The 22,093-nt window shown below is 40.1% G+C and overlaps 2 protein-coding genes across 2 annotated transcripts in view; both read left to right on the top strand.

Annotated features, from left to right (window-relative positions):
* Positions 1 to 22,093, top strand: part of RUVBL2 (RuvB like AAA ATPase 2) — a 615,067-nt gene that overhangs the window by 100,818 nt on the left and 492,156 nt on the right. The window lies entirely within an intron of this gene.
* Positions 1 to 22,093, top strand: part of SHANK1 (SH3 and multiple ankyrin repeat domains 1) — an 80,063-nt gene that overhangs the window by 14,133 nt on the left and 43,837 nt on the right. The window contains exons 4-12 of the mRNA XM_070729710.1: positions 185 to 293; positions 404 to 555; positions 1,897 to 2,064; positions 2,275 to 2,391; positions 10,263 to 10,340; positions 12,309 to 12,375; positions 14,398 to 14,683; positions 16,974 to 17,140; positions 19,868 to 19,981. Of these exons, the coding sequence (XP_070585811.1) occupies positions 185 to 293; positions 404 to 555; positions 1,897 to 2,064; positions 2,275 to 2,391; positions 10,263 to 10,340; positions 12,309 to 12,375; positions 14,398 to 14,683; positions 16,974 to 17,140; positions 19,868 to 19,981 (1,258 nt within the window). The remainder of the gene's footprint in view (positions 1 to 184; positions 294 to 403; positions 556 to 1,896; positions 2,065 to 2,274; positions 2,392 to 10,262; positions 10,341 to 12,308; positions 12,376 to 14,397; positions 14,684 to 16,973; positions 17,141 to 19,867; positions 19,982 to 22,093) is intronic.

Genomic DNA, 22,093 nt, shown 5'->3' with positions numbered 1-22,093 from the left:
TGTAACATGGGTGGGTGGGTGAGTTCTTTGTTTGAACTAAAATTCATTCAGCATCAAGAAGTTATGAATGGCTTGAGATTTTGGTCAAGCTCAGGTTTAGTCCTCTTTTAAACCTACACTGCACTTTTTCTATCCCATCTCTTCCTCAATCCTCCTTGGTTACCCTTGACAAATCTTTCCCCAGACGGGTTTGAAGAAGTTCCTGGAATATGTACAACATGGAGCAGCTGAAAAAGTGGCACGGCTCTTGGACAAAGGGCTGGATCCAAACTATCATGATTCTGATACTGGTGGTAAGTGCCATCTGGGAGACACAAAGAGGGAGGGAAGAATAACTTTGGATGCCCACTACACAACATATGTAATATGTTGTAATAGTAATAATGCAAGGTTTTCTCCGCAGAAACACCTTTGACATTGGCTGCCCAATTAGATGGGACCATTGACGTGATCCGGCTACTGTGCCTTGGCGGTGCCCACATAGATTTCCGGGCAAGAGATGGAGCCACAGCACTTCACAGAGCTGTCTGTTCTCACCACTATTCGGCCCTCATGGTAAAGTCAGATGCTAGCTTGTGCTTGGAGATTATGATAGATAGATAGATAGATAGATAGATAGATAGATAGATAGATAGATAGATAGATAGATAGATAGATAGATAGATAGATAGCACACATATACACACACATATGGCAAGGGTGAAAGGAGCACATAGAGATCCAAACCAGCCTTCTGACTTCTGGCATAGTTGACTAATAGTGTACATTTTATTAGATAGATAGATAGATAGATAGATAGATAGATAGATAGATAGATAGATAGATAGATAGCACACATATACACACACATATGGCAAGGGTGAAAGGAGCACATAGAGATCCAAACCAGCCTTCTGCCTTCTGGCATAGTTGACTAATAGTGTACATTTTATTAGATAGATAGATAGATAGATAGATAGATAGATAGATAGATAGATAGATAGATAGATAGATAGATAGCCCACATATACACACACATATGGCAAGGTTGAAAGGAGCACATAAAGTTCCAAACCAGCCTTTTTCTGCCTATTGACATTTTATAATCTCTATCCCTATCTATCTAATCTAATCTGTCTGTCTGTCTGTCTGTCTGTCTATCTAATCTATCTATCTATCTATCTATCTATCTATCTATCTATCTATCTATCTATCTATCCATCATTCTTTTTATCTACCTACCTACTTACCTACCAATTTCTCTATGATAACACCCAAAATAAAGATAAAAAACAAATATTAATCATCCAGGGTAATGGGATCTTCTAATACAGAGAAGGGGTGTGTAATTTTTTCATCAATACATTCATAGAACATATTTGGCAAGAATTTCAGAATGCCTGAGATAATATTCAAGAAGTTCTGGGTTTAATATACTTGGGGAAGAGGAAACTATGTATTGCAATTTTGGAGAAATGATAGAGAAGCCTATAGCTGAGATAATAACTCATTTTTCAAAAGGCACCCTAGGAAGCAAACTTTTGATTACATCCAGGTGTCCTTCACAAAAGAAAAAAGAGTTAATAGAATTACAGAGTTGAAAGGGGTGTTGGAGGTCTTCTAGTTCACATACACAAGCACACACCCCTGCTCAAACAGGAAATATTGTACCATTTCGGATAAACTGTTGTCCAATCTTTTCTTAATGTTGAAGCACCCAGAATTTCTGAAGGCATCTGAAATAACAGATTTTAAAAATAAAAGTAAGAGAAACATGGCTGGGTCTATTTGTTACCACTAATGTTACTTGATGCCTCCAAAATTACCATAGAGCAAGTTTGATTTCACTAGGATAGGGAGTAATGTTGGACTTATGCTGCCATTGCTCAGCTATATTTTTCTCTCTGGCTTATACAGGCGCTCTTGGACCTGGGTGGCTCCCCCAATTATAAGGACCGTCGTGGGCTGACCCCACTCTACCATACAGCTATGGTTGGTGGTGACCCACACTGCTGTGAACTTCTGCTGTATAATCGAGCCTACATTGGCACCACTGATGAGAATGGCTGGCAAGAAATACACCAGGTGAGGTCCTTCATACCAGTCAAAATCCGTCCATCCCAAATCTCTATGCGTGGTGACTCAATTGTGTGGGCAAGGGAACTAGCCACCCATCTTATGCCATTTCCTGCTAGGGTTGTCTTGAAGTCTAAAGATTGAGGGGGGTGGCTGTGACTTGCACCTATCCATCTAGCCCTACCCTCCATTCCTGACCTCTGCTTCTCCACGTACCAGGCCTGCCAACATGGAAACTCCCAGCATTTGGAACACCTGCTCTTTTACGGTGCTGAGCCAGGTGCACAGAACGCGTCCGGGAATACAGCATTGCACATCTGTGCACTCTACAACAAGGTAAGAATGATTAATTTTTACACTCCAACATTAATCAATAAAGTGATTTAAAGCATCTGGAAGTCTGGACTCCTGCTGAGGACTCCTGTTGTAGAGCGTAAGGATGATGATCTTGACAGTGATATATGATAGAACCATTATCTAGGCAAAAATGGCTAAAGCAATGTTCTGGAGATAATATTGACAAGTAGGTCGTCCTAATGTCAGTGTCTCCAATGTTATTGTCTCCCTAATTCAGAGGGTATAAGAAATGGGAAAGGAAAAATAGAAGTAAATTTGCAAGATTCTGCTGTTCTCGATACAAGTATTTTTAGCCTTCGTATATTTCCCAGTGTTTCTAGTGGTACTGATACCCGCATCGTTCATTACCCTAGGTATATATTTGCACTTCACTTTGCCAATTTAATTCCTTATATCTAAACTAATAATGGGTTTAATATTTCAGTTGGTTTAAATATATATATGCTCTGTCACCAAATTGCAAAAATGTGGCTGTGAATAGTACCCTGTTTTCCCCAAAATAAGACATCCCCTGATAATAAGGCCAATCGGGCTTTTGTGTGCATGGCAATAAGGCCAAGCGCTTATTTCAGGCTTCAACAAAAAGTAAAACAGGGTCTTATTTTCAGGGAAACATGGTAGATAAATTCACTCATGCCCTTATCACCATGGGGTTCGACTACTGCAATGCTCTCTACATGGGACTACCTTTGAAGAGTATTCTGAAACTGCAAATCATGGAAAATGCATTAAAAAATAAAAATAAATAAAAAAGGCACCATATATAACTCTTCCCTGGTACAAGCTGATATGGGAGGAGAACCTGTGGTTTAGAGGTTCAAATCCCAGTAAGGGTATGGCTAGCTGATGAGAGCTAAATAGCTTGAAATCAACCTATACCTGTCTCCCTTCATTTTCATTATCAGCAGAAATATGTTACACACAGAGAGACACACACACACACATTTCCCCAATTGTACAACTTATTTATTATTTATTTATTAATTGAATTTATATGCCGCCCCTCTCCAAAGACTCGGAGCGGCTTACAACATATCAAAAGGCAAAATACAATATAAATATCTAAAATCCAATTAATTTAACTAATTGCTATAAAAATCCTAATAACATTTAAAAATCACTCATTCCCATTCGAGCCACAGACATACCCACACTTCCCCGAACCCTCCAGAGTGCAAAAAGCAGCACAACAGCAAACCGGAAGTGCATTTTTCCGAACTTCCGGTTTGTCTGTAGGGGGATTTATTTTGCCTTTCCCAAGGTCGAAAATCAACATGCGCTGGAGCTGAAACATGGCAAAGTCTCTCGTGCCCTCCGATAGGGCTCTCTGTGTGCCAACTGTGGCACATGTGTCAGAGATTCGCCATCATGGTGCTAGGAAAATCTCCTACATCCTGCCCCAAATAAACAGAATACTAGAGTTAGAAGGGACATTGGAGATCTTCTAGTCCAAAACCCTGCTTACGCTTTAGCTAGTAAATCATTTCACACAAATGGTTATCTAATTGTCTGAGACAATTTTATCTCATGGAAGATTAAAACTATTGTGAAGTTGAAACCCTTTATTTTGTTTAAAATTTGAAAGGCTAGGTGACCACCTGTATCAAATAGATAGCTTATTTTTACTATGGATCCAGCCTACATTTTATCTCGGGTAGAAGGCTAGCTGTCGTTGTCCTCAAACCCCCATAAATTTCTAGATTCACTTAGTCTATTGCCATGATGGTGAACCTATGGCACGCATGCATCAGCTGGGACGCATAGCCATATCAGAGACCATGCGAGAGGTTGCATATGCACACTGGCCAGCTGATTTTTGGCCTTAGGAAAGGCCATTTCATCCTCCGGACACTTCATTGAAGGTTGCCCGAAGCCCCAGAATGCAAAAAAAAAAACAACGCCCAGTGAACAAACCGGAAGTTTGGAAAACGCACTTCCGGTTTGCCCATTGTGCTGTTTTTATCCTCTGGAGGGCTTAAAGAACCTTCCTGAAGCCCCAGAGTGCAGAAAACAGCCCAACAGGCAAACCGGAAGTGAATTTTCCAAACTTGTGGTTTGTCTGTTGGACTGTTTTTTGCACTCTGGAGAGTTCAGGGAAGCTCTCTGAAGCCCTGGAGTGCAAAAAACAGTGCAAAGGCAAACTAGAAGTGTGCTTTCTGAACTTCTGGTTTGCCTGTTGGGCTGTTCTTTGCAGTCTAGGGCTTCAGGAAGCTTCTCTGAACCCTCCAGAGTGCAAAAAACCCAGCACAATAGGCAAACCGGAGGTGTATTTTCCAAACTTTTAGCTTTCTCATTTGTCTATTTTTTCACATCCCAGGCTTCAGTGAGGCCTGTGCACATGCACAGGGGTGGGGGCTGTGCACATGTGTAAGGGCAGCACATGGCTGATGCACATGCATGTGGAGGACAGGGGTGTGGACATGTGCACGCATGTTAGCCTTCCCACACATCCCTTTTGGTATGCGAACCAAAAAAAGGTTCGCCATCGCTGGTCCATTGTCTTTGGAATTATACAAAAGGTGACCAGAACTATTTTGCAAGAAACTAGCATTCCTGTAGCCCATCTTTTTTGCAAATAACTCTTCATATATTGTGAAGTGCAACCAACTAAATTAGATTGACTTTATTACCGTTATTTGAAAATCTGTTTCTCCTCCTCCTCTCCTCCCTCCTCTCATTTGCTTCCTTTTCCTTCCAAATAAATGTGCTAAACTGGAGGTTTTTATATGTCAGACAGTATAGAATTAAGCCACCCTTTCATTCTAGGCATAGTTTATAAAGAATGGTTATAATATATGTCCTCTTATAGTTAGGTATTATCATTTGTATCAGGGCAGCATTTCACATAGCACATAGTTATAAAAATAACAATACAGGAACTTTCATGATAGATGTTGATATCATTAGCAGTGCAGTTCATGGCATACCATTTTCTTTATTCCAAAGTTTTAGAAATATTTTAATTAGTTAATTTATCAGACAGATGGCAGAAACTATGTGAATTTCTTTTCTAGCCACCAGCATCTTCCATTCATCATCTAAAGCCATGATGGCAAACCTATGGCACGTGTGCCACAGGTGGCACACGGAGCCATATCTGCCAGCACGCGAGCCATTGCCCGAGCTCAGCTACAGCGCGTATGTGCGTGCTGGCCAGCTGATTTTCGGCTCATGCGGAGGCTCTGGGAGGGAGTTTTTTTTTGCCTCCGGAGGGCTTCCAAGGGGGGCATGGAAGTTATTTTTGCCCTCCTCAGGTTCTAGGGAAACCTCTGGAGCCTGGGGAGGGTTAAAAAACAGGCCTACCGGGGGAGCAGGGAAGAGGGGTGGTTGTCCACACATGCGCAGCAAGTGGGGCAGCCCCAGGGGGTTCATGCATACATGTGCAAGGGTGTGGGGCATGTGGGGAAATTGAATAATGAGCGTGTGCATGTATGCACATGCTTTCGGCATCCAAGGGGGAAAATGTTCGCCATCACTAATCTAAAGCAAGAGTCACCAACCCGCAGCTCCAGAGCCACGTGTCTCTTTGGCCCTCTGCTGTGGTTCCCTGGTGGCTGATCCCACAACTGGCCAGCCTCTCCTCTCCCAGTCTTTCCTCACCTGGCCTGAGAAGGTAAAGATGACAGCGGGGAAGGGAGGCTCCCTCCGTATTCCACAGTGGGAGCGAAGCACCCCTGTACTTGTGTGACAACAGCATTCTGCTTTCGTTGTGGTACGTTTGTGCTCAAGGTAGCCCTCGCCTACCGCTGCTTTGGGCTCAGAGCTTCCTCTATGGCCTGCCCACTGCTCTCGTAGCAGCTTGCACAGCACAGTGAAATTTAGTTCTTTTTACATTGGGGGAGATGGGGTCCTCTCTTCTTCCTGGAGCCAATTACAACACAGAACCACAATGCAACCCTGCCTCATTTGCCCCTGGCAATAGCAGCAGCATCAGAGAGACAAAGAGAAATAAGAGACAGAGAGTGAGAGTGAGAGATAGAAACACAGAGCAAGACAGGGGGGGGGGAGGCTGAATAGGCATGGCTGGGGGGATCGTGACTGGGGGGGAATAAATGACATCGGGTTAGGCACACCCAGGCAATCACACTGGTTGTTAAATTATTGGATTCCCGATGTTCCTTTTTTTTCTGTGCAAAATGGGTCCAAATGACTCTTTGAATGTTTAAGGTTGTAGGCCACTGATCTAAAGAACATGATTTATCTGGGCCTAGGTTAGAAATCTCAATTTGCTTTCTTTGGGATTTTTTGCTGTTAGATGGAAAAGTATATTAATTTATCTATCTATCTATCTATCTATCCGTCTATCTATCTATCTATCTATCTATCTATCTATCTATCTATCTATCTATCTTCCATTTAGTTGTATCCAATTCTCAGAGTTTGTTTGGACAATCCCTATAGTTTATTGGCAAGGAGATGGTCATTGCCTCTTTCGTAGGCTAAGTGGAACTAACTGGTCTAAGTTGGCTTTGTGGCTAAGGCAGGATAGAACTCACAGTGTTCTGGTTTCTAGTCCAGTGCCTTAGCAATAATACACAATGAGGGTTTTAGTGGGTATACACATGGTAAAATACATAATGAAGGTTATAGAGGATATACTCATAGTAATATATATATAAGAAAGAATAGAAGAGAAGATATAGGAATAAAACATATCAATGAAAGAATAGAAGAAGATATATATATGTGATACATACATATATATATCTTCTTCTATTCTCTTCTTCTATTCTATACATATATATATACATGTATATCTCTTCTTCTATTCTTTCATTGATATGTTTTATTCCTATATCTTCTCTTCTCTTCTTTCTTAGATATATTTTACTATGAGTATATTCTCTATAACCTTCATTATGTATTTTACCATGTGCATACCCACTAAAACCCTCATTGTGTATTGGAGAAAATTAATCAATCAATAAAATAAATAAAAATAAATAAATCATTTGATAGTGCTTTTGCAGCCCTCTCTAAGCAGTTTACAAAGTCAGCATTTTGCCCCCAACAATCGGGGTCCTCATTTTATCCACCTCGGAAGACTGAGTCAACCTTAACCTCACTCAGCCTTAACCACTACACCGAATAGATCCCATTTTAAATGTGTACAAACCCCAAATTTGCAAAACATCTTCAAATATTAAAAAGTCATGCCAGTAAAGCCAAGAATCTATTCCTGTAGAAATGGTTTATTCTGGAATTTGATAACATGAGAAATTTCCTTTAACTAAACAGGAAAGAGCGATTTACAATTATGTTTTAGGGCTGTGTTTCTCAATTTGGCAACGTTAAGATATGAGAAACTTTAAGATATGTGGTATGCTTGCTGGGGGATGCTGGGAGTTGAAGTCCACTAATGTTAAAACTGCCAAGTTGAGAAGCACTATTTAGAGCAGGCCTCTCAAACTAGCGGGCTGCATACATCACACACAGGCCACACACCACCCTGGTTCTGCAAATGTAAAAAACAGTGAGATATTTCACAATCCGGCCTATGGCATGGTTGAGTTTGACACCCCTGGTTTAGAGGAACATAAAAAAGAGGATTCTGCCCTACTCCACTTCCTATATTTCATTACAATTTGTGAAGGTGAGGATATTGAAAGCAACTTGAAGATCACCAGGTCAATTTGGAAGCATTCCAGTAATATTAGTATTAATACTGCATTCCACCCAAATGAAGCTTTTCTTTCCAGATTTCAGCTTTGAAAAATACTGATCTGCCCAGAATTGTAATCCGGGAGAGCTGTTCACAAGGACTGTCAAATAAGTTAATAAGAAAGCCACAATTATAAGAAGAAAATCATGCCTATTTTTTGTATGTGCACAGCCACCATTTTGCTTGTTTACATTGTGTTTATTTATTTATTTAATAAATAAATCTATAGTTGCCCAGCTCACACACAGGTGATTTTCAGTGTCTTTCAAAATCTTGCACATCTTGATCAAATATCATCTTAATGCTCAAGTCATATTGTGCCCTATATATATAATGAGAGATTCTCATATATTGCAGGGGTTGAAGGTGTGTAATAGGGAAGAGGGGTAGAAAAGAATAATTTGATCTGTTTGGATTTACCATTGTTAAAAGGGGCAAAATCATCAATCTACTTCATTTACGCTCAGCTTCTCATTTGGCCAGCCTCATTTTAAATTTTAATTTCCATTAAATGGGGACTAATTCATACAAGCATTGGAACCCAACTCCCTCCTGAGTTTTTTCTTGAATAACTTTGGACCCACATGGACTAAGAGACATTTTTAGGAAGTAAAATATAGGGTCTGACCAGAAATCAGTGCCTTCAGCTTCCTAACTGTTATTTTCTGTGAACTGAATCTACTGTGATGAGCTATGCACCACTCCCCATGGCAACCATTTTGTGACGGGTGATTCCTCCTCATGGCAGCCATTTATTTTTCTCAAAATACCAAATGCGGCCCCAAAAATTCAAACTTCAAAATTTGTTCTGAGAAAAATGGTGTGGTATGATGTATATAATGTATGGTATAGGGTGGGATGGGGTGGGGATGTGTGGTATGGTATGGTTTAATATAGTATAGTATAGTGTAGTGCAGGGGTAAGCAAAGTTCACTCTTCTATGATGTGTGGACTTCAACTCCCAGAATTCCTGAGCTAGCATCATTGCCTCAGGAATTCTGGGGGTTGAAGTCCACAAGTCATAGGAGAGCCAACTTTGCCTATCCCTGGTATAGTGCATAGTATAATATAGTGTTATATTAAAATATATTATACAGTATATACGTATAGTGAAACATAATATACATATAATATATCAGTGATGGCGAACCTTTTTTCCCTCAGGTGCCAAAAGTGCGTGTGCACACACTATTGCACTTGTGTGAGTACCGACACCCTAACCCAGTGTCTGGGGAGAGTAAAAGTGGCTTCGCTTGCCCCTCCTGAAGCCCATTGGAGGCTGGAAAGGGCTCATTTCCTGACTTCCAGTGGGCCCAGTAGCCCCATTTTTCACTCTCTCCATGCTCCAGGGGCTTCCCTAGAGCATAGGGAGAGTGAAAATGCCGTTCCTCCCACTGGAGGCCCTGTAGAAGCTGAAGACACTTTCCCAGGGCCTCTATATGAGCTGAAAATCAGCTGACCAGAGTGTACATGCGTGCTGGAACTAAGCTAGTGCAATGGGCAAATACGGCTCCAAATGCCATTTGTGCATGAGTGCCATAAGTTCGCCATCATTGTAATATACATTTAAGAAGTACAGGCTTAATCTGCACTGAAATATTTTAAAACACCCAAAGTCAGCCCCATTTCTAAAAAATCCATTCATAATACAGTGTTCCCTCAATTTCCGCGGGGGATGCATTCCGAGACCGCCCGCGAAAGTCGAATTTCCACGAAGTAGAGATGCGGAAGTAAATACACCATTTTTGGCTATGGACAGTATCACAAGCCATCCCTTAACACTTTAAACCCCTAAATTACTATTTCTCATTCCCTTAATAACCATTTACTCACCATTATTACTGGAACTCACCATTGAATAGTGATCCTGATATTTATAAACATAATTATTTGTTAACAATATTTTTTTTTTGTTATTTATTTGCAAAAATTATTAGTTTGGCAATGACGTATGACATCATCGGATGGAAAAAAACCATGGCATAGGAAAAAACCCGTAAAGTATTTTTTAATTAATACTTTTTTGAAAAACTGTGGTATAGGCTATTTGCGAAGTTCGAACCCGTGAAAATCAAGGGAACACTGTACTCTCCCCTCTGTCCACTGAAATTGCTAATCATGGAAGCTGTCTCTTATGTATTTCTTCTTGGGCTCTCTTCCTCTCTCTTCTCCCCTCTCTATTTCCCAGGAAAGCTGTGCCCGAATCCTGTTATACCGAGGAGCTAACAAAGAGATCAAGAACAACCATGGTCAAACTGCCTTCCAGGTGTGCAGTGAGCTGAGTCCAAGAGAGAATTAAGAGCAGAGCATGTTGGCAGTTTGATCCCAGGCATCATAGGGCAGAGCCCCTGACCTTCCCTCTTTTCTAGTGCTTCTGCATTAGAGCCTCTAAATGTGGGTGTTTGTAGATTTAATTTGATACTTTAGGAAAAGGAGTAATTGTGTCATGACTCCTATGTCTCAATTTTGCAGACATCACAGTACAATTTTTGGTTCATATTTTTTTCTCGAGGAAATTGGTACATTTGTAACATATATCTTGCCAATTTCTATAAATTCTTGATCTTGGCACTAAACTCCCCAAGTTGTCACTAGTACTGCAGTCCCAGGGTATCGTCACCTATATGACATAGGAGATAATTGGGAGGAGGGAGTAGAGCCCTATCCTCTCCTTGTCTCAAATCTTCAAAACTGAGAACGACTCATGTCCCCCTAGCATTGGCTCAACATCGGACTCAGATGATATTGGAATAAAATAAGGTATTGAAGACATCAGAAGGTAGATTCTGCATATAGTCTTTCCTTGTAAGCATGGATGTTGATTTTGCCAGCCTTTGCCAATCTGGTATTAGTCAGATGTGTTGAAGCAGAATGGTCATCTTTCCCAGCTTGAATTAAAGATCACTTTTGAGAAATACCCAGTTTCTTAGGGATTTCTCAGTACCTATTTCTCATACAGGTAGTCCTTGAGTTACATTCTTTCAACAACCATTCAAAGTTATTCCAGCACTGAACAAAGGGACTTTATGGCTGGTCCCTGAATTTACGTACACACACCCTCGAGTCACGTGATCAAAATTCAGATGCTTGATAGTCTGCTCACACTTATGATCATAGTTGGGCTTCAATTCTCCCTGTCCACTTATCTCTTCCCCCATCTATGCCATTTGGGCTCCCTGCACTCTAGAACCCTGTTGCCCTAGCTGCCCTTTGCCATCTTCTTGCTCCCAGTGCTGAGTGAGCATGCCCAGCCTGTGCTCTTCACAAGGCAGCTGCTGGTTACATGAGGCTTTCTCCCCAAGATCAGATACAGATGCTTCCTCGTGAGACCTGGAAAACGTGGCTGCATGTGGCCAGCAGCTGCCAGGTATAGATTCAAAACCTTTTCCACACCTCATCTGCAGTGGGAATAAGAAGACAGAGAAGGTTAGCCGGCATCTCAAAATGAAGAGCAACAAGGGTCTCTGGCCTGGGGTGGCTGGGTCTTCCTGGCATATCTATGGCTTTGCACCATATTGCTGGAGCTTTCTGGGCTGCTTTGTTTTTGGCTGGCTTCCCAGGCCGCGGCTGTTGGAGCTTCCCAGGCTACTGCGGACTTGCACAGGGCTTTTGGAGCTTCTCAGGGCACAGTGGCTTTGCATCTCACTGCTTGGGGTGGCTGAGACTTCAAGAGGCGGATGTGGCTTTGCATTGTGCTCAGGTTTCTTGTAATCCTACAGTCACAACACACCAAGAAGCCCCAAGGTAGAGTGCAGGGTGGCCAAAAGAAGCAGGGGTGAGGGGAAGATAGGAAGATGGGGGGAGTTGGAGGCAGTCCCTTATCTTACCAAATGTTGAGTTGGTTGGAACCAAACTCAAAATGGCTTAGATTGGGGAGTGTCCTTGTCTAATGGGCAATGGAATTTGCTTAATGACAGCAACAGGGGATGTTGGGATTGCTGTTGCTAAACAAGATGGTCACCTGACTTTACAAGCATATTCCGGTTCAATTGTGGTTACAAATCAAGGACTATCTGTATGTAGAGATAAGACAGCAGCATTTTCAGGCCACTTTTCATACCTGGGCAAGAATATTGAAATCTAACAAGATTTCAGGAGATTTAAAAATTGTACTGTTTGTGGAGGGAGGTTGGTAGTCATCTTGGCACTTCAAGTTCCACATTACCAATAAATATAAAAAGAGGTAGAGCAAGAAAGATTATGTTGACACGGTTACATTTTCTTTCTATCTTAGGTTGCAGTCATTGCAGGAAATTTTGAGTTGGGGGAGCTGATCAAAAGCCATCGAGATTCAGATGTAGGTAAGTTTGATTTAAGGAAAGGAGACTGATGCTAACACTCTACAAAAGTACAGGTAGTCTTGTTTAGCAACTTATGAGAGTGATGAAAAAGTAATTTGACAGAATCCTCACATCCAGTCTCTGAAAGTTGTAGTGAGATCGTAAATGCAGTTGTGGTTTCACTTAGTGATTGCTTCGCCTAACAACTGAGTTGCTGGTTCCAATTGTGGTTGCTAAACAAGAATTACCTGCTTTTTGTACATATCACAGCTATTGATCCATCACATCTCCAAACTTACATATACAAATAAAAACCCTGAACATGTAGTTCTCCAGAGAAGCTGAGGATTACTAGCGAACATTTCAGAATTTAGACAAAACTAATAATTTCCAAATTCTTTGTGGATAGATATGGGGAAAGTCACCCTGAGAACTGAAACAATTTAAACGTAGCTTAAAGCATTTTGTACCAGTGATGTTTAGCTTGCTTTTTGCTTTTTTTCCTGTAAAAATTATTGTCTCATTCCAAATGGCAATGTTTGGATTATTTTTGTTAATAAAGTAGGCAAGAAACACAATAAATAAACACAATTAAAAAGCTCTTATGAATACAATGGAATATGGATTGTACCATTCCTTTCTTTTGCTGCCTTATCTCTAGGGAGACGAGAATAATAAGAAATGTGATGGCTGCAGCCAGGAATTTCACTTATTACCGGGGTTTTGTATTGCTGGGGTTTTAGTATGTGACTTAGCTCTTCTTGCTGACAGGAATTTGACATGTTTTGGACTCTGTGACAGAAAGTCTGCTTTTATTTCAGAAGGTGCATTGTTTCAGTCCAAAGCTCTTTCTTCCTAGTTGCTGCACTGTTGTTCCTGACATTTTTTCCTCAAGCAAATAATTCAAAGTGTCTTTGAGCGTTTTTTCCCTAGCTTCTTGTAGAACCAAGGTTCAGCACCCTGGCGACCCGAACTGTCAACATGCAACATCAGAGCCAATTAGCATTAATTCTTCTCTGCTTTGGGTCCCTTTAAGAGGATTCTACACCCTATTCAAACATTTACCAGATCCATAACCTCCAGTCAACTCCTCCTGCTGGAATTTAACCAGTTCCTCCTCCTGTGACTGGCAACACTATGCAAGCAGTACATCACACATTTATTTATTTTTGTATTTATTTATTTATTTATTTGATTTTTATGCCGCCCTTCTCCTTAGACTCAGAGCGGCTTACAACATGATAGCAATAGCACTTTTTAACAGAGCCAGCATATTGCCCCCACAATCCGGGTCCTCATTTTACCCACCTCGGAAGGAGGGAAGGCTGAGTTAACCTTGAGCCGGTGATGAGATTTGAACTGCTGACCTGCAGATCTACAGTCAGCTTTAGTGGCCTGCAGTACTGCACTCTACCTGCTATGCCACCTTGGCTCCTTTACCCTTGGCTTGTCTTCCTTTTACATTCTTTAAGTTTCCCACTTTCAGCACTTTCATATTTGTAAGTCAGGCGCTACCTTTATAATAGCAATGCCACTTAGACTTAAATACCACTTCACAGTACTTTACATCCCTCTCTAAGTAGTTTACCGCATCAGCATATTGCCCTCAACAATCTGGATCCTCATTTTACCCACCTCAGAAGGAAGGAAGGCTGAGTCAACCTTGAGCCTGGTGATATTTGAACTGCTGAACTGCAGCTAGCAGTCTGCTGAAGTCGCCTGCAGTACTGCATTCTAACCACTGTACACTCTTCTCTAATGCCCCCTTCTTTCTTCTCTCAGCAAAGCCAAGAACCAGAAGTATCTAAGGATTCAAATTGAACCAATGGGTATCATATATCTTCATCAGCAGGTAGGCAAGGATCAGGGTAGGCAGTTTAGCCTGAGCTATGAAAACAGAAATCTTTTCAAGCCCTGCTTTGATTCCTCAGATTCAAAGGAGGATTTTTCTGCATATTTTAAAGTACAATATCATCATTCTCCATCATCTACACTCCCTGTTTTTCCTGTTTAACTTTTTACTAACATTACTGTACATTTTAGTCCCGTTCCAGGAGACTCCCCAATATGCCAGCCGGCGCCGGGATGGTCCTCAGAACCTTACAGTGCCACATACTTTGCTGCGAGCCAACAGTGATACCAGCATGAACCTCCCAGACTGGATGCTTTATGCCCAGCCATCTATCCCACCTGCCACAGTAGCAGTCCAGGGCCAGAAGATCACCACAGGAACACTGCGCAGCTCCAGCAGTCCCCGTGGTGCTCGCAGTCGCTCGCCATCACGGGGACGCCACACAGATGAGGCCAAAAAACAGCGCGGTCGACCCAGGTAAGACTGGAGGTCCATTTTGGAAGCTTCAGATATGATCTGATAGGTCTGGTAGAAGAAGAGAAGGATTAAACATTAGATCACCCACTCACCATGGGCTTATCATCTTAAGTGGTACTTGCCTCTAAGAGAGAGCGATTGGGAGTGGGAAATTCATGGAGCATAAGCCATTGTTTCTCAGCCTCATCTTTTGCTGCAAACCTTCCCCCCCACCAAAAAAAAAATGTCCTAAAAAATCATACCAATTATATTCAGATTTGCCCTTATTCTCAAATACCAATGATAACCTTCCAATACCTATTGTGCTGAATGAGGGACCCAAACAATAAAAATAAAGCTAAATTCTAGCCTAACTTCCTGGGATTTCACTGCCTCAAAAGTGCAACATCCCCCCCCCCAATAAAAATTAAAACAAAATACAAATCTCAAACTTCTAAATAAGATAGCTTTTAAAAAGTGTATTCTCTTTCTGTAAAACATTTGCTTATCCCTGTTTCATGTAATTATTTACTTCAAAATGTGTTAAGCTGTTTCATTTCTTCCTGCTTATTTTGCTAATGAAAGACTGATTTTTTTTCCTGAACCATTTCCACAGTGGTAATGCCAGCTCTTAGGATATTTGGGGGGGAGAAGGGGAGGGAACTGGGTTCCAAACCAAAATGTTCCACCTAAACACCCTGAGAAGCATAAATTGTTAATACTGATGTGGCAAATGGAAGAAATTATTAAGTAAAAGGGAACCTGTATACAGTATTCAACTTAAAGTTGCTTAATTGAATTGAAATGAAATAAAATGAGAATTCTTTTTAGTTCTGGGTCCAGCTACATTTTTCATAGGTTCTTTCCATCTAGTTTTTAGAGTGAGGACCCAGCACATGACTTTAAGACTTGGTCTGAAGAAAGTTAAATGCACAAATATTGGAATCTAAAGATTCTCTAAGATGAAGTGTGACCAAAAAAACTCTGCTGCTTTGGAAAAGTTGTGATGTAATTTATTTTTTTTACTGTTCTCAGAGGTTGTGTTGCAAGAGAAAAATTAAAGAATTATCATAGAGCCAAGATCCTGAATTCTTAATAGAGAGAGCATCTTGAGCTAAAACTTATTTATATTTGTTACTAATTTATTTGATTATTTCAGTTGCCTTTGAATATTAATTTTTGGGATAATTTGAGATGCCATGGAAAATTTCCCATGAACTGATTACAATAGTTTCTTAATAGAGGATTTTGAAACTTCACTTTGTCTTTTTTATCATTATTGTTTTTTCTATAAAATGTTTTGTCATTAATATAATATATAGTTGATAGATTAGTAATTTAAAAATATATTTAGTAATTTAAAAATATTTTGCCCTGTTTTGTAAAGAATAGGAAATTAATATTGCAATGATGTGATAATATGTATATAGTCTAGTTTAGTTCTTGCATTTTCTTTTATCTTGCATTTTAATATCTTCCTTGCTGTTGCGTGTTTTTTTTAAAATCTTTTGTAGTTTTATATTTATTTTTTTTAATAAAATAAAAAAAAATACAAAAAAAATTCTAGGCCATGTAACCATCAAGGACTACTTGTATATAGCTCACCAGATGTTGCTGAACTATATTTCTAACATCTTTCACTACTTCCTAAGTTGACTAAGTCTACTAGGAGTTGTAGTGCAGCAACATTTCAAGGAACTTAGGTGCAGAACACACCCTGGTGATACAGTGATTAGAATACAGTATTGCAGGCAAACCCTGCCTTCTGCCTGGAGCTCGATCCTGGTGAAACTCAAGGTTGGCTCAGCCTTTCATCCTTTCAAGGTTAGTAAAATGAGGACCCAGAATGTTGGGGAAAATATGCTAACATTAAGAACTGCCCAGAAAGTGCTGTAAAACACTGTGGGTGCTATCTAAGTATATGTATTATTGCTATTCTTCATCAATAGAAAAATGCACCTATCTGAGGGGCAGAACATCATCATCATCATTTACAAAAAAAACCTAAGGGTTCATTGTCCTGCTGCAACCACCACCTTGTCTTTTTGACAGTAGATGTGGAAAGAGACCATAATCCCAATTCTGGTACTCAAAATGCACTTATTTTAGACTAAGGGAAAGATGAAAATTGCATCCTTTTTCATTTAACATGTAATTTTTCATCTATTAGAACTATTAGGAAAAAGAACAGAATAAAATAAGCCAGAAAATATAGTTTCTCTGTAAAAGTGAAAAGGAGTCCAAAGTAATTCATTATATTATACAGTAATTGTTTTTATATTGGCTTCTTTTTCCCTCCATCTCCTGGCAGTTCCAGTGGCTACCAGAAAGAATCTGCTGGAAGCAATACACTGAGTAGTCGAGGTGTGAAACGGAAACTTTATTCGGCTGTGCCTGGCCGCACATTCATGGCTGTGAAACCCTACCAGGCCCAGAGTGAGGGTGAGCTCTCCATCAGCAAGGGCGAGAAGATCAAGGGTATGTTGATCTTTGTGCACACCCTTGGATTGTCCAGGGATTCTTCATGAGTCTACAGTATTGTTCAGCTTCTTTGGAGAAATCATTCGGCTTAGCACAGAGGTTCTCAAACTCTGTTGTAGTGAGCCTTCTTGAACTGAAGGAGTAAGAAACCTGGTCCTCTCCAAGAAAGATCCTTTTTAAAAAAATTAGGAGACCTGATTCTTGAGAATCACCTGATGGGTGATGTCTGGGCAAGATTCCTGTGTCCAGGACACTTTGACTTGACCTCTCAAAATCTCCTTCACTTTTTTTAAAGTGCGGAGAAGGGCAGCAGGAAAGAATATTTAATCCATTCCTTTCAGTTGTTTTGAATCCTTCAAACCTTATTGATTTTCACCATCTAGAAATGTTCTGCCAAGGGAAATAGGTCAGGTGACTTAATGGAGATAAAAGTGAGGACATTCAAAAAACAAGTTGCTCCACATTTGATAAACATGCATACAATTCATCCCACCCATGTAAGGAAAACTATACCTAATCCTTTACAGAACATGGAAACAAAGAGTGATACACACACACACAAATGGAGGTGGGATTGAGGGGAGGAAGGACTTTAGACCTCTCTAAATTGGGTGGGGGGTTGCCTCCTACTTCATGCTTTGAGAACCTTGTGTTTGGCTCAGCTTAAAAGCCAGGCTATTTGTGAGGCTTGGCTTGTGTTTGTGTACATGGTTCCTTGTTGGTGTCTACAATGTCTTGGTGTGTATCAGCCAGCTACATGTGAGTGGTTCATGGCTTTTTTCTTTGTGTGTATCTGTGTCTAGAGAATAGTAGCAGGATTAGAATTTTGTAAAATGAGGAAGTGTTTGATATAGAAAAAAAGGATAATCTGCATTATTCTAATGAAATATGAGAAGTTGTGTTATCCAAACTCATATTATTTGTCCTCTTAACCCAGAACTTTCTAACCTAATTGAAAATAGATCTCTAGAGTCTTAGACCAGAGGGTTTTTGCATAATCTTGATCACTTAGATAGTGATGCAAAAATTGAATCTTGAGGTTTTGGCTGGTAAAATAATTTCATGGTTCTTTTTAGCCTTTAACATTGAAAGTAAAAATTAAAAGGCAGCCTTTTCACTTGCAGAGACTGATGTTCAATGAAAGGTATTCTTAAATATGGCATAATGAACCCCAATTCTGATATACTGATTCTTTGAATACTGCCTCTAAAGTATGTAGCAACTTCACTTTATATCTTTTCTTTTTTTAAAAAATATCTATATATTGCTTATCATATTTGTTGCACTTCTCATGCCTAGTGCTACCCCATCCCCCGAAAAATCATGCTCCATTTTTATTTGTGTTCCAGTTGAATATCTATGCTCATTGAATATCTCTTTTTTCATTTTAAGATTGTGGCTTTTGCAGTGAAGTCCAGTAAATCTGAGGTTCCAATTAAAAAAATATAAGCCAGAAATCTACTGCTCTAAATCAGGAATGGAACACTAAAAAATATAAGCCAGAAATCTACTGCTCTAGATCAGGAATGGAAGACTTGCTTTCTATGAATGATTGCGTTTCTTCAGATACAAAAGCTGACATGATAGTAACGATGAGGATCAAACCCAAAATAGATATTACAGAAACTAAATTTATTTATCTTTCTCAGCTCCTTTCTTTTTCCTGCTCTTTGCTTAGTAAGCTGCCAGATTGCCTTTACAAATATTCAGCTTCTTCTCTTGTTTAGCTAAGAGCCATTTGGTGCTCTTTGCTCGTCCCTAAATTGATGGTTATGCAGATAATCTATGAAATTACTGGAGCAGCGGGATACCACACGTCCTAAAATAAGAGGCCTGATTTCAGGTTTTCGTGTACACTAGAATAAATAGAGTTATGATCAGATGCGAAGACCAAAGGCTTCCTGCAGGTGTAATATACAGAAGGAGGAATCTTAACAGGTATAGTTTTGTGTCATGAGATGTTCTTTTCTTTGTTGCCTGATTTATTTCCAATTGAGGGAAATGTAAACAAAGATTTAGAATCATACAATTATGGCAGTGACCATATACGAGTGAGTTTAATACCAGAAGGCTTTAGTTGCAATTAACCCTTTCCTCATTCTTCCCTCCCGCGAGTGCAAACTATTGCAAGTCCCCTATGCTATTTTGTAGAATAAAATTAAAAATGCAAGGGGAAGATGATGGATGTCTACAATATCTGAAAAAGCAAATAGGAGAAAGAGCCACAATGCTATCCTCTTCCCACCACTCAGCCATACCTGCTGAGTTCATCAGTCATTTCCTTTTCTTGGCAAATGGAGCTAATGGGTCGTTGACCCACTAAAGGTTTGATTTTCTATGTTATGGAGGGAGACTGCATCCTTATATCAAGAGGCAAGTAAGATTCAACACAGTTGAATTGTTGTTCAACAAAGAGTGCTGGAATATGAAAACCTCTGGGAAATCTCAAAGCAAGATTTTAGTATAGGCTTCAAAAATAATCCGTGCTTAACAAAAAATAAAAAAGCAGCAAATTAAATTCAGTTGGTTATTCTGCACATAATCTTCTAGGGAAATCTAAGCCAAAAGACTGTGGCTCATCTAAGGATGATAGATGTTGCCAGGTGTAGATTTGGGCTAGGCTCTTGCACCAAACTGACTACAGGGAAATGACAAAACCGCTGGCCTACCCTCATACAATCCCTAGTTTCTTTATGCCCCTAACAATGCCTATCTCCTTTGCAGTGCTGAGTGTTGGGGAAGGCGGCTTCTGGGAGGGACAGGTAAAGGGTCGTGTAGGCTGGTTCCCCTCAGACTGCGTGGAGGAAGTGCCCAACAAGTCCCAGGAAGGGAAGCAAGGTAGGTATTCCAGATGATGCCTTTATTTATTTGTTACAGGTTCTTTTATGCAGCTTCAGTCACCTGACTCTTAAGTCAGAAGATAGAAATATGTTGCGTCTACATGATCAGAATTTACTAATATGTCAGAAACAAAACCAATCAGCAATTAAAGTATTACATAATGTCATACCAGTATACAATATAAGGCAACAAAGACTCATCACAAACTCAGGTGGTTTTATCTGCTCTCACCTCATTCCCTGGTGGGGGAAAAAACTCTTTAAAAAAACTGAATATTAAAATTGGAGGTTTAGTTCTCATGTCTGATGGGAGGATGTTCTACAGGAACGGACCTTCCACAGAGAATGCCTGCCTCTGAATCCCATACACTCTGCAAGGAATGATGACTCTCAACAATCTTTCTGTACAGGCATTGTTTGAATGGGCAGGTTCTGCCTGGAGTATGTGATTTCAGTAAAGATCAAGCTATGTAGTATTTTGGAGGTGATCACCAGCAGCCTGAACTATTCCTTTGTTTGTATACTGTTCTCTCTCTCTCTCATGCTCCTTCTCTCTCTCTCTCCCTCTCCCTCTCCCTCCCTCACTCTCTCTCTCACACACACGCACACAGACACACACACACAGACACACACACACACACATAGAACCATGGCAATTCACTTTCTGCTGTTTCTGAATTCTTCAATGAATGAAAATATGTTTCCCTTTCATGAAATGGAATAAATCTTTGTTCCATCCAAAAACATTATTATGCTAAATAGTTTCCTATCATTCCAATGACACTTTTTTGGCATTTTTACTAGACATAATGACAAGTTCACATTATTCAAGAGGGAACCTTTGTATAGTCGGAAGAATATACCACCCATGTACCAAGGGCAGCTAGCAACAGAATAGGGAAAATCTCATAGTTTGTAAACGTATAAGAAGCTTTTAAGAAAGAAAAATCTAAGAAAAAGTGAATTAACAAGTCTGGTGGGCACTGACTATTGATTTTAATAATTTAAAGTTGTGGAATGGAGTAACTTAGAAAAGAACATAATAGCCTCTTGGAACTTTCACTTTTTATTTGTACAAAAGGCCATTTTGCCAGTACTGCTCCATTTCTTACCTATGACAGGGAGACACACTTTCATCATTTTGAGAAAGCAGATTAGCACAATTCCTAGAAATTGCTTCGATTATGATTAGGTTTAATACTCATAGAAAAGGGAGCCTTTTCTCTCCCACTCCTCCCCCCCTCCCCACGCTCATTGCCACTCTGGAACTGCCATATTTTTTGGATTATAAAATTGTAAAGTGTATAAGGCACACCAAGATTTCAAAGAGGTAAATAGGAAAAAAACTATCCTCCCCAGCCCCCAGGAGCACTCTATACCTCGCTTTTCACAAACATGGACCCATTTTTCACCCGTTTTTGTGAAAAACAGGGCACATAGAGAGTTTGGGAAGCCTGCAGACTGGGGAAAGGCAAAAACGCTAGCCCCCAGGAACATTCTGCAGACCTTCCAAACCCTTGGTGCAACCCATTTTTGTGAAAAACGGGCCCATTTTTTGCAAAAATGGGACATGGGGTGGGGCTTCGGAAGGCCAAAAATGGCTGTACTTGGTGTATAAGATGCACCAACTTTCCTACCCACTTTTAGGGGGGAGGGTGTGTCTTATACACTCTGAAAAATATATATTTTGCCACCCCCCTCTGTAAATATTTTTGTGATGAATATTACATCAGAACATAGCCTGGAAATTTCAAACTGTGTTCCTCACAACTCCACATTTCTATGAGAATTTGAGGGTTGTCGCAAAGACTTTTTTTTTTAAAGGTTTGCTCAATTATGTTTATTTTCTTTGGCTCTTGATCAGAGATTCTGGGATTGGTTTTGTTTTGGTTTTTTTCCAGTAGATTCCATCTCAAGGAGAAAATGAAAATGCCTGACATAGCTTACTTCTTTGGCAGTGGTAGGGGAAAATGGGCATCTATTACATAACGGGTTTATACCTTTGAAAATATAACACATCAAAACGGAGCTGCATTTCATGGAAGTATTATGTTAGGAAAGTGTCTCAGAATATTTCAATTTTGGGGGTGGGGGAGAAAAAGAAATGGGG

The sequence above is a fragment of the Erythrolamprus reginae genome, chromosome Z, assembly GCF_031021105.1.
Source record: "Erythrolamprus reginae isolate rEryReg1 chromosome Z, rEryReg1.hap1, whole genome shotgun sequence".
Lineage (NCBI taxonomy): Eukaryota > Metazoa > Chordata > Lepidosauria > Squamata > Dipsadidae > Erythrolamprus > Erythrolamprus reginae.
Note: the sequence above shows the minus strand (reverse complement) of the source record. Positions and strands in the feature narration are given on the sequence as shown.